General features: G+C 37.4%; 1 protein-coding gene across 3 annotated transcripts in view; it reads right to left on the reverse strand.

Annotated features, from left to right (window-relative positions):
* The window catches only part of LRBA (LPS responsive beige-like anchor protein), a gene marked incomplete at its 5' end in the record, with an annotated part of 425,426 nt that overhangs the window by 341,554 nt on the left and 71,222 nt on the right, over window positions 1–12,650 (reverse strand). For all 3 annotated transcript variants that reach the window (XM_082482677.1, XM_082482676.1, XM_082482675.1), the window contains 2 exons: window positions 11,801–11,993; window positions 12,242–12,365. In XM_082482677.1, coding sequence (XP_082338803.1) covers window positions 11,801–11,993; window positions 12,242–12,365 — 317 coding nt within the window. The remainder of the gene's footprint in view (window positions 1–11,800; window positions 11,994–12,241; window positions 12,366–12,650) is intronic.

The raw sequence follows: 12,650 nt of genomic DNA on the forward strand, positions 1-12,650 counted from the left end.
AGTAATGTGCTCTGGGCAATCCTGCTCTAGCAGGGGAGTTGGACTAGATGATCTCTAGAGGTCCCTTCCAACTCTGAAAATTCCGTGATTATTTCAGAAATACTTCCTTCCTGAACTGTACCATAGTCAGGATGTCAAAAGCAACCCAAAACAGATCATGCTAATAAGGTCTCCCTTGCACTTTTGTTTACCAAAACATGAATAGACAAAGCTGCTACTTTTGGTCAAATCATTACTTTTCTGAAGAAATCTTGAAGACTTGAGCTTATCTCCAGCTAGTTTTCCCTCTTCTCTCTCTCCCTGTTGCTTCACCCATTTCCAAGTTTTACGCCAACAAATACTAAAGAGACATTCAACAAATAAAAACACTGCTGGTTTATTTCAGCAAAACTAATCATATGTAGTTCCCAGAAAGCACACTGACCCACAATATGTATACGCGTTACCTATGCAATACGAGTACAGCTGTAACAAACCTGTGATAACATAGCTACCTTTACTCATTTCTATCTTCAGTATCAGACTTGTTATTGCAACATTCATTTTGAAAAATATATGGAAAAATGACTCCCCAAAAGTATTTGCAAGCTTTAGCTACACTGCACACTTATTTTTTTTAACACAGTTAAGCTACATGCAGGTATAAGACCTGGATTCTACTCTGGTTATGCATTGCTCCCAAAACTGTTGAATGAGTCTCAGGTCTAGCCTCAAAATCTTATTTTGCTAGTTACCTTAAACCAAGGCAAAGCAAGATAAAGATGAGAATGGTACTTTTTTTTTCCCCCTCCTGCTTTTTTATTTTTGTGAAAAGGGGCAAATGAGGGAGACATGTATGTCAAATTCTATTACTGCTGCTGCCATCTCTCCTCAGTACAAATGGGGATAGGCACAATGACACTAAGATGATTACAAGACAGTGGCTGGAAGGACCTGTTACAAAACATTATTTTCTTCAGTGCTTAAACTTGAGGGCAATGGAGAGCAGTACACGACTCACAGAACATGTTCAATAACAGCAACAATTCAATCTCAATGGAAGGACTCATAGAGATGTTTTGCAGGCCTGGCAGGTACTAAATCCACCCTGCAAAAAGAGCGCACCCACAGTGTTGCAAGAGTTTCATCAAGCAACACTTGATGCTTACACTGGTCCTCACAAAACCCAAGAAGCTTTAACAGCAATATGAAGTTCTAAGTTCTGTCAGCCCTATCTATGTAAGTGCTTTGATAGATTACCAACCTGGTGAAAGTAAATTGCAAGCATCAAGGAATATAACTTTAAATGCCTTCTAAAAGCATATAATCAGTTCTGTTACAGCTGCTTTCCCCTAGCACTTCAAGGAACCACTAAGGTTAAGGCCAGAAAGTAACATCAGATCACCTAGCCCAGACCTTGATTTTAACCCACTTTCCTACACATTCAGCCTAGTGACATGAATTAGATGACAGCATCCAGAAAGTTGAGCAGCCTTGGTTTTAGAAATCAAGAGATGAAATCTCCCCTGAATCATTTGTTCCAAATCTACTATACCATCTTGGACCAAAAAAGATAAAAAGTATTCTTCATTTTGAAAGTCTAGCTTCAATTTCTAGTCACTAATTATGTCTGCATTTCTGAGTTGTTAAAAATACCTCAATGAGAAAGAAATACCATATATTCAAGAGTTTTCTTCTTTAACATACTATAACAATGCTTCTAAAAGCCCAAAAGTTGGAGAAGTAACAGGGCCATCTATAAAGAATGAGATTTCATCCTGAAGGACTAGAAACCTCCCTGTGACCACCCCTTCTGCAACCTTTCCAGCTCTTCAAAAAATCTTTAATAGTGTGAAGATATTTTCATGCATCATTCCAGTGTAAGTCTCATTAACCTCATATGCAGAAGTAAAAGTAACCTACTTTATGACTTCTCATCTTCCACTCCACAAACACATTCTGCAGTGCTAGCAACCACTTTTGGAGAAATGGTCAGTTAGTTTTATCTCAGTTTGCATAACTCGTGATGTACTCTTCTTCTGTGACACTGACTTTTTTCCTACTGTGCTACCAAGCCAATCCCCTCTACAAAAGCAGCTTCAGATTTTCTCTTACCAACTAAATTTATCATCTCATTAACGACATTAAATCAACCTTGCTTGAAAACCAGTCAAAATCTGCTCTCCTTATGTCCAGGGTTGTGTTTGCTTTTACTCTCCTCCCTCCCCTCAGGATCCTGAACTCCACCACCTCATGGTCACTGCAGTGAAGGCCTTCAAATTCCCAACAAGTCCCTTAGTGGTGGTGAGTATGAGGGGGTCATGGACTAACCTTGCAACTCAGATGGCACATCTTAAACAAATTGTTCCAGAAGCAAGTTGACCACAAAGTTGAAGCAAGTTCTGTGAATATGGGGCAGTGCCTTCTCCTGTACCAACTACCAGAAGTTTCGAGAAGACAAAATGTCACCCCTCTTTCACAATGAGGGACGGGGCAGGACAAACACCTGAAACCCAGGTACTTCAGACTCACTTCCAGAAGTTTCCAGAAGAACAGCTGCACACACCCAACAATGCGACCCCCCCAGGGGGAGAAGTCAAGTACCAAACCCTATAACATGGGGGACCCGAGTCTGTGGGCCCCCACCACAAACAAAACCTAAGATGGAACCTACAAGACATTGCTGGATCCAAGGGGGACGATTTCTTTCTCTCTCTCTCTCTCTCTCTCTCTCTCCCTCTCTCTCTTTTTCTCTTCTTCCTCTTTTCCTCTCTAAATCTTTCTCTTCTGATGTACATAGTTATATGTTGTAAAATTCAACCAGTTAGCTTGTGAGGTCAGACACCACAAAGTGGGAATACTGTGGTAAGATTAGGGCGGGCAATTTTCCCTTCCCCCCACTTTCCCTGGCGGTGAATTGACTGGCATAGCCAGCAACAATAGCTAGGGTTTTCTCCACACATATGCATAACTATAGCAGTGCATACTCTCAATAAACACTCTAATCCCTCATTTGGTGTCATTTCATCTAAAGTTACTCCGAAGGGATCTTGAGCTTTACACAACCTCTCACACTTCCCAGGGTAGCCTGTTGATCGGGTCGTGACAGAAGATCCAGCTAAACACCTCTCCTCTTTAGCTCTTCTGTCACCTGGAGGAGGAAGAAGTTGTCAATGAACTCAAGAAACCTCCTGGATTGCTTCTGTCCTGCTGTGTTTTCCCTCCAGCATACACCAGGCCTGTGAGGGCCAGGGCCTGCAAACATGAGGCTGCTTCTGTCTTTCTGTAGAGGACCTATTCTGTTTATTCTTCATGGTCAGGTTCTGTAGCAGTCACCCGCTATAATGTCACCTTTACCTGTCCTCTCTTTAATCCTAATCCATACACTCTCAGATGGCTCCTTACGCATCCCCAGGCACAGCCTCATGCACTCCAACTGCTCTCTCACCTAAAGGGCAACTCCTGTTCCTCATCTCTCTGTACTTCCTAAAGTGCTGGTATCCCTTCATTACATCACTCTAGTCATGGGGACCATCACAACACATCTCCGTGATCCAAACACGATTGTTATGTGCACATCATACTGCATATTACGTTACTGAAAGTTCAAAATTTTCTGGCCCCTCATTACAATGTCACTGCCTTGTTAATAAACATGCCATAGCCAAGATTTCAGTTATTCTTAATAGCTTAAGTTCTTATTTCCTTACCAACAATGGAATCTCCCTGCCTCCAAGCTCTTTCATTCACATCACGACTTCTTGTTTAATTTTAAAGACACTTAAAATTTCAGTGCAGGAAGAGAAGTTCATCTAGATGTAAGACTCCCTATTTTTTTTTTAATCCAAACAATCTCAAATCCAAATTTTATCTAAAAACTAGCCACTGTTTCAGCAAAGTGCCTCAGTATTTATTAGCAATATATACTTTACTTATTCATTCATTATTCAAAATCTTCCCATGCTACTGTCTCTCTTCTGTCTCTTAAGTGAATTTATTGTTGCACACTTCGTTTTTTCTAATAACCTACATGTGCTACCTTGAAGTCAGACAGGCACCATAGGTATTTGTATTAACTTTGAATGTTAACATGTGAATCATGAATTAGAAATGGAGCGGTTTTGTTTTTCCAACTAAGACTGTTGAAAGTATGAGTTCTACGGACTACAGGTTTTTGCAACAAGTTGATCTTTGCCCAGCTACAGTCAACAGCTGAAAATACAATCTATGGTACAGGGATGCAATATAATTTCACAGTCAGTCTCATCTGAAACAGGGAATAGACAATGGTTTGGAAGTCATTACAGACAAAAACTCTGGAAACCAGACTGTGCTCTTCAGGACTGTTAATCACTACTACCAAAAAAAAAAAAAAAAAAAAAAAAAAAGAGTGGCAAGATAGTCAATACAGACAACTTATATTTACAGATGGGCACAATAAACTTATGGGCAAATAAACCCAAACACAATCTGATGAGAATCTACATTGATTATTTAAGAACAATGCAAGAAACTGGAAGAAGAGACTTGCTGGTAAAGAAAATTAGACAGTACAGAACTACAGGAGAACATCACTCACAAAACCCCAAAATTCACTTAAAAAGGACAACTATTTCTACTTCCACCATAAACATCAGAAAGAATTCATGTCACATAGTATATTAAATACTGTCCTTTAAATAACATTTAAATTAAAATAGCAATGCACAAAATAACGCAGACTACCTAAACCAGTATTTTTCAGACATTCATTTCGAGTTTGGGGTTTTCTTATTTATATAAAAAAGAAAACTAATTTAAGAAATACTGCTTTGTAAAATCCAACTTTTCAACAAGCCTGTATAAACAGTTCTTCTCACTATATTAATTTGTAATTTGGTTTGACAGGAAACCAAGAAATAGTGGTACTACAATGGAGGCACTGAACAATTCTTCCCCCACACTTCTGTTGCATGACATGGCATTTATGAAGCGCACAAGTTCACAAAGCCAAACAATACACCCTAAAAAGAAAACACCTAAGGTTAACAAAAGCAGTATCAACAAAAATGCAAAATGAAGTAGAAATTATGATTACTAAATACAAGTAGGCAGAAATAGTATATAAGGGTACTAAAGATTAAACATTAGGATCTGCAAACATGCAACAATTTACAAGAGAAGTGTTAGCCTGAAGAACCTTAAATGTACTTAAGTCAAGTCATTTTTTATTTTCCTTAAGGCATTTGCAACTGTAAAGCTGATAATACAAAATTAATTACTAGAAATTGTTCTAAATTAGTGAGCTAAAAGGCCAATCATTAATCTTCACCATCATTTGATGGTTAATCCATAGCTGTTTGCAATGCTTGGAATGCATCTCTACGCACTACTAGTTAAAGACACTTGTGAGCTAATAACTGCAACATTTGCCTCTCCCATCAATTTTAACTTAATTTGACATCCAACATTTACTAATTGCCAAGGAGAAAAATTAGCATACAGCAATGAAAAAGGTTAAGATGATTGACATTTGCACTAAAGAACATAGGGAAAATATTTTAACTATACATTAAGATTTTGTCCTTTTTTTCATTATCAGGTGGGCAATTTTGTAGAGTAGAGAGAGGAAGGGAATGTCTGCCAGACAGGTCAGACAATTATATAGTACTGCTGTTTCCTTATAGAGTCTGCTCAGTGCAAACTAGCTCCTGTGCCTCTGACACCATCAATAAACTCTTCATAATTCCAGAAAGCGTTACAACTTTTTAAGTCTTAACAAGGACCTTATTGACTTGTTTTTCCACTTCTCCTCTAGCAACACTATCTGTTCAAAAGTGGAAACTAATCTCCAAACAAAAACAGGTCTGTTTAGACAGGAGGCACCAATATCTGAAGATATCAAACCTAATTTTCAATTCAGTGAAGTGAAAGATAGAAAGGTACTGTATGCACCATACACCGACTTACAGTCTGTAACCCGCTGACCTGAAGAATCTCTGAAAAAGAAAGCTAAAGAAAGCAAATTAACCTATATTATGCAGGACATTACATATGATAAGTTTCTAGAAGGAGTCTAAGCTTCCACCAAAGCAGCATTCACTGACACACAAGGAGGGAGGTTGAGGGGTAGAGGAATTAAAACCACTGTACCAAGATATTTTCACGTTCCTGCATTTTCATCTAAGCAGCAATACATTTGCCTTTTTCCTCCACAGCTTCCTCCTCAGCTCCACAGAAAAAAAAAAATGCATGCAAATAATTTCTAGAATAAGAAAGTAAGTACTAGTCAACATAATTCATAAAAGTCTTTTCTTGTCTGAGTGATAATTTTATGTATGTTGGCAGCATTTTATTTTCAGATCAAGTCAAGGTACAGCTTACTCTTACATCACCACACAGTAATAAATTGAAACAGCATACCACACATGTATTTGCTTACTTTCACTAATACAACTATTGCTTTTAATTTGTTGAAATTGCAAGACGTGAGCACATTATCCTCTCAAGGTACATATTTCCTCTCTATCTCAATCCCTGTCACCATTCCTACAGTTCAATTGAACGTCAAATTCTGCCTTGTGCACATTTGATATTTAGCTATTAACAAAAGCATGTTGTAACTACATTTAGTGTTTACGACTATCCATTGCCATAATACCCAGCTATAGGTCTTGTGCACTTCTGTCTTTGGCCATCCTTTTCCAATGTTTCCATGTGTTGTGGGCAGTCCTGTAGCAGAGGACGTTTTAACTCATGGTCCAGAGGCTCAATTCAGTCCCCACAGCCACAACCCAAACACAGGTAACAGCAAGAGTGGAGGAGGTTTACCTCAAGTTCTGCAGCCACAGCAAAGGATGCCAGTAACAATTCTTGAGGCTGCAGACACAGGTCCCATCCTCCAATTATTTTTATACCAAGTTATACAGATGAGAATCCATTCTCTTTTCAGGTCATGTTTGCTTAGGAAGACTATCTCATAGCTGTTTGCCTCTTTATGTATCAGTTCTTTCCACTGCAAATGCTTCCCCATGTCTTCTTTTTGAGACCTCTGGCACTTCTCAACCAGTAGCAAACCTCTATTACACTCTTCTTTTAAGGCTTCTGTGCATCTTCCTCTCCCCAGCTGATCCTGTTCTTTCCTGCTTCATAAATTCTCAGTTTACCTTGCTCACTCTATTCCTATCCCCCATTTCACACTTTTCTTTCAGTTTGAATTAGTAAAATTTTAGCATCCTGCAGCTTTATTCCCGAAATTCCACTCACTCAAAACCAAGTGAATAATGAGCTGGAGGAGCTCCCCATTAACCACACATGCTGTATGCTGCCAAAGAGCTCATCAGTGGTACAAGATCCCTCCTCCCAACTATTCTGCCTGCTGAATAATGAAAATAATTTCTTCTCCTCAGAGGCACTGGTTAGGGAAAGCCTTCCCGCACACCTACTACAAAACAAGTTGTGACAAGGAAACACCTAGAAAAGGTGAAGGATCGCATCATAACCACACATCTTGGAGGGTACACAGCTTTAAAGGAGACTGCACGTTCTAGTCCCCAAGTTCCTTCTGCTCTCCATAAGCCAGATGACAACCCTGAGAATCATTTCTATCTAGAATAAGCAAAAATTTTTTATAAGCAACTATTTATACCATAAGAATGAACCCTATATTTTAGTATTTCAAGTGTGCTACTTAATTTGCATCTCCCACAGCTTTGCTTCATTGATACATTTGGCATTGCACAATTGAAAACCAAAATTCTGCAGTAGTACAATGATCCTCTTGGCTAGTTACAGGGCAATGCAGACATACTTTTCAGAAGACTGAAGAACATCTTAAGCCTTCAAAATGCCCTAGAGCTAAAAATGCCTGCACATACCACTGTGGGAGACACTATCTTCTTCAAGATAGGGAGAATAAAAAGGAGACAAAACCATCCTCAATAACTCATGAATGCCAATGGGACTTGAACTCAAGAGATCCTGATGGCCTGTTACTTTCTAAAACTACTGAGCTATGTTCAATTCTCTGCAATTAAATTGCCATCATATATTCACTCCTCTTTGCTGCTTTTGCCAGTTTTACCTCATCTGACAGCTGTGAAAATCAGGCAAACCTAACGCATGTAAATGTTGTGCACACATTTGGTTTTCTTCTCCTGTATTGAATGAGTGGGGCCCATTCAGATCAGTGAATAAAATTTTCCACTTACACAGCAATAAAACTGTAGCTTATTCAGAAATGTTAATATGTGTCTTACTCAATAACAAAAAAAAAACAAAAACAAAAACAAAAATATCAGAATTTACCCAAATATCTTCTCTTTAACTGAATCACATGGTAACATGAAGCAGCTTTTAAGTAGTAAAATGTATTTAAGAGTCTGACATAAGCAAATGTTAGTTATTCCCAGTAGTTTAAACATTCAGATAATTTAAGAGTGTATTATACTGTGTAAATCATTATATTCTTTTAAAACTCGGGGAAGCTGAAAGGTCAAAAAGGCAAGTTGTCCACCATTCTTTACTTGTTTCCTATTATTAACCCCCAAACCATTGGTCCTTTTTACAAAGTACCATGGCTAGACAGATAAAATCTAAGGCCTAGCCAGCATGGTTACAATGTTTAAAAAACAGAAGTTCTTAGATGCTTTCATAACTTCAGCACTGGCCAGTTAGAACAAACTAGAGTTTTGATTCAATTTTTTCATTAACATTTTTATTGAACTAGAAGCCACAGATTAAACACCTTTGTATACACCACGTTAATATTTCGAAAACATCAGAAAATATAATATGGAAGTGAGCAAAATACATAAGTAACACTAAGAAATTTGGTTTTAAAAAGATTACACACACCTTCAAAATTCTGAGTGCAAGGAAACCAGTGCAGTGCAATTATGCTAGAAAAGCCGTTGCTGCTTATAAAACGTTGTGCAGCTGTTGGAGGAGAGGGTTACAGTGACAAACAGCTTCCCTGCTACAAAGGTGGCAGGAAATCTATCAAACTGGACAATAAAATTGCAATTGAGTTTCTTTGGCTTTTTATAGCAGCTGCATGTATCTTGATGTGTAGCTCTGCAAAACCTATCTAATTCTGTAACAGTAGTCCTTTATATACTAGTTCTTTATCATAGAATGGTGTTATAAATTAGTGGCAAGAATGGCGCAAAGGGTTGTAAAAAGGAAAAATAAGCAGTAACCCAATACAATTAGACTAAATAAAAAAAAAAAAAACACAAATTGGTGATTCTCTTAGCAATGTTAAGGAAATATTTTTGTTCCCATAATTCCCACATTACTTTAAAAGCCTGCTAAAAATCAAAAACATCCGAGATGCACTTAGCATGGAACAATTTGCCCACTGAATTACGTCTACACTATGTTATGTGTGAATCTAGACGAACCTCAATATTGGGATAACTGGATACAAGAACATTCAAAATAAGTCAAATTAGACCGATTAAAAATTCATTATCATTAGATACTAATACCAGTTTATAAGGACATTTTCAAGTGATTAGTAAGGTTTTACCACAAAGAGCTTTTCTTGTGATTTATCCTAATTTATGCTTATGTAATTAAAAGGTAGTTATGAAACATCATCTAGCTTTACATTACTAGTTGCATAAATTACACGTATAATTCATAAAAAAGTTAAAACGGCAAATGCATAATAAAGCTGAAAAAAAACAGTTTTAAAATCCTTGATTATTGCATCATCTTTCATATCACTATTGTTACAGTAGTTTCTGGGTACTTTTGTTGTTTAATCATTGTCGTTCAGGCTTCTGCAACTGGATAGTATTAGCACTAATGTCCAAGCAAAACAAACTCCTTTATGATTCCTTCAAAATTACACCACCACTCTGCTGTTGGCTCTGCCCACGCTCACACACTTCTAACCTTGCCATTCATTGTTCAGCTTCTAAAGTCGATTGGAAGAACAAACAGTCCATACACATTGACTGGAAAGCCAACAAACTTAGACTTGGGAAAACTGATACAGGAAGTTACTTCTACAACCAATGATACCTCACTATGCCAGCATGCCAGGAACCCAAAATAAGAAACACAGTGAAGCACATCATTTTCTCATTCACTATGTTATTGCACAAAACCACAGCCTTGGGGGGGGGGGGGGGGGGAACCAACAACACCCAAACCAACCATACCAACAAAACCAAAAAAACCACCACAAAGGAACATTAAGATTATCTGTACCGCGGTTTTTTTTGTATTTTCTAAAATCAGGGTTTTTTGTTGTTTTTCTTAACATTTGGCCGTGGCATCACAATAAAATCTTGGTTTTTCCTCTATGAACTCTAGACCATTGATTGGCATTAAGTCACTGAGGATAATGACCAAAAATCCATATAATCATTTTGACATAGAAGCTGTTTAAATGAGAGTTCCAACATTACAAGATCTTACAAAAATAGCCTAACAATAGAACTACAGCTTATAAGATAATGTGCTAGACAATTTTTAAATTCAATACAGCAAAGGTTTGTAACAGAGGTAGAGAGGTGGTCTTCCTTCACTCCCCTCTCCATCTTTCCCCAGGGACAGTTCCCCAGCAATTCCCAGCAATCACAGAAATGCTTTAAATTATGCCAAATTGTAAAAGCACATTAGGGATCTTTACTCTGGCTACAGCTTGCCATTGTACAGTCTACTCCACCCATGCCCTCTGCATGTTGGGGGAAAGAGAGGAGACAGTTTTTTTGAAAACTGCAGAGCTGACGCAAAAGATGATGAAGGGTATTTCAACAACTAAAATATGATCTCTGTAAGGGTTAAAATTTGGTCCTGGATTCTTTGCACCTGGATTCCATTTAGCTAATTGACTACTTAATGATATTATTTCACACACTACTTATAGATTTCTACATTTGTCTCCCCATAGCCCAATAATCCACCACCGAGCTATGAATGTGATAAATAAACAGGGCTGCAAAATAACAGTATTCTTGCTGTCTGTAGAAACTGACTTTTTTTTTTTGGATAAAAAATTCATACAAAATTAAGGACCTCAGAAATGCTAACAATTCCTTAGAATCATGAAGTGATCTTTAGGATTCACAGATGTCCTTTTCACATGGTTAAGTTGCACACATTTAGAAATGTATCATTTATAACTCAATTCATCTTAGGCAAATATTTTGACAAACCAGAATAATTACAGAGGCACACACTGGCCTCACACTTTTGTTCAGAATAAGGCAGGGCAGTTGTCTTTTATACTACTGTGCCTTGTTTGAAGATCCACTAATAACTTATATGATTCTGGTTGTAACAACAACAAAAAAAATCAGACAGAAGAATAATGAAGGGTAATAGTCTCATTCATACTGCAAGGATTTGCGTTCTTAACCTGTATTCCATGACAGCTTAACAGCTGAAGCATCTGTCTTAACTTTGATTTCTTTGCTTTTTACTGGTTTGTTTTACAGCCTTTTGATGTTACTAAAAGGTATTTTTGTTTAAAATAGATATGGTGCGCCACCTTGTGTTCCTGCCATTATTAAAAACCAAAACCAGCACTAAAATTTTTCAGAAATGCTCCTGAAATTTGATTATCTCATTTTTGAAAATATATGCCATTTTCATTATAAACTAATACCATCACAATTTAAGCAACAATAAAAAAAAATGATTTGTGGTCAAACAAAATTAGCATTTAATCGTCAAATATTTGAACCGTTATGCCCAGTAACATGTATAAACACTGGGCTTAACTACTGACCTTCACTTCAAGACTATCTCACTGTATACAGCACTTTAAGGCTCTAAATCTAATTACACAGTGTAACAAAATTTCCCAACTATTTCAAACACTCACCTTTGAATGTGTGATTGACAGTGTATCCACCCAAACACGCCAGCCACCCCATTCATATTTGATTGCGTGGTAGAGCAAAATTCGAAATACGGTATACACCATCTCAGTTATCTTCTGTTCCTCAGAAGTCTTCGGATTAAAACAGCAAAGGGAAAGCATCCACTCCTGCCAGACGGAGCACTGCAACAAACTCCTGCAAAATACACACATGATATTTAATCAAATTTCAAAATATATCTTAGAAATATACATCAGCTAAGTCATGAACTCAACATGTTTAAAATAATTGTTATGTGCAAGCTTCTCTAATTTTACATATTGTAGACTATACTATAGAATTTTGCTGAACAGCAGTGAAGCTGTATCTGCTTAATGAGTCTAATTTACTAGGAGAACTTTTTACTTACTTTGTATACATGTGCATATAGCAAGCTATCTTACCTCCTGTTTTCTCTGCTATTATTAAAAAGTTTTATCATATCTGAGAGAAAAGCTCGCCGAACCTCCAGAGTTTCTGGACACTGTGGAGAATTACGTAGCAGGATTGCAATAACCTTCAAAATCTCTGTAAAACAGTTCATGAGCAACACAATATTAGTACTAAGGACAGCATAAAACACATCTTCCAATATTGTTTGTACAAGAAAAGTGATGCTACATAAAACAGTTTTATACTGAGAAGAAGCACATCTCTAAGTAACAGGTTTAACTAATACAAATCCCTTCTTCCAAGACTTCTCCAACCTGGTCACCATCATGTGGATTTGCAGGCCGACATAGCCGAAGAAAATGGAATCCAAGTTAAATTATTGTGAAGCATTTTTGAATTACCAGGTTTAAGCAACACAAA

The sequence above is a fragment of the Vanellus vanellus genome, assembly GCF_965231255.1.
Source record: "Vanellus vanellus genome assembly, chromosome: 4".
Taxonomy (NCBI): domain Eukaryota; kingdom Metazoa; phylum Chordata; class Aves; order Charadriiformes; family Charadriidae; genus Vanellus; species Vanellus vanellus.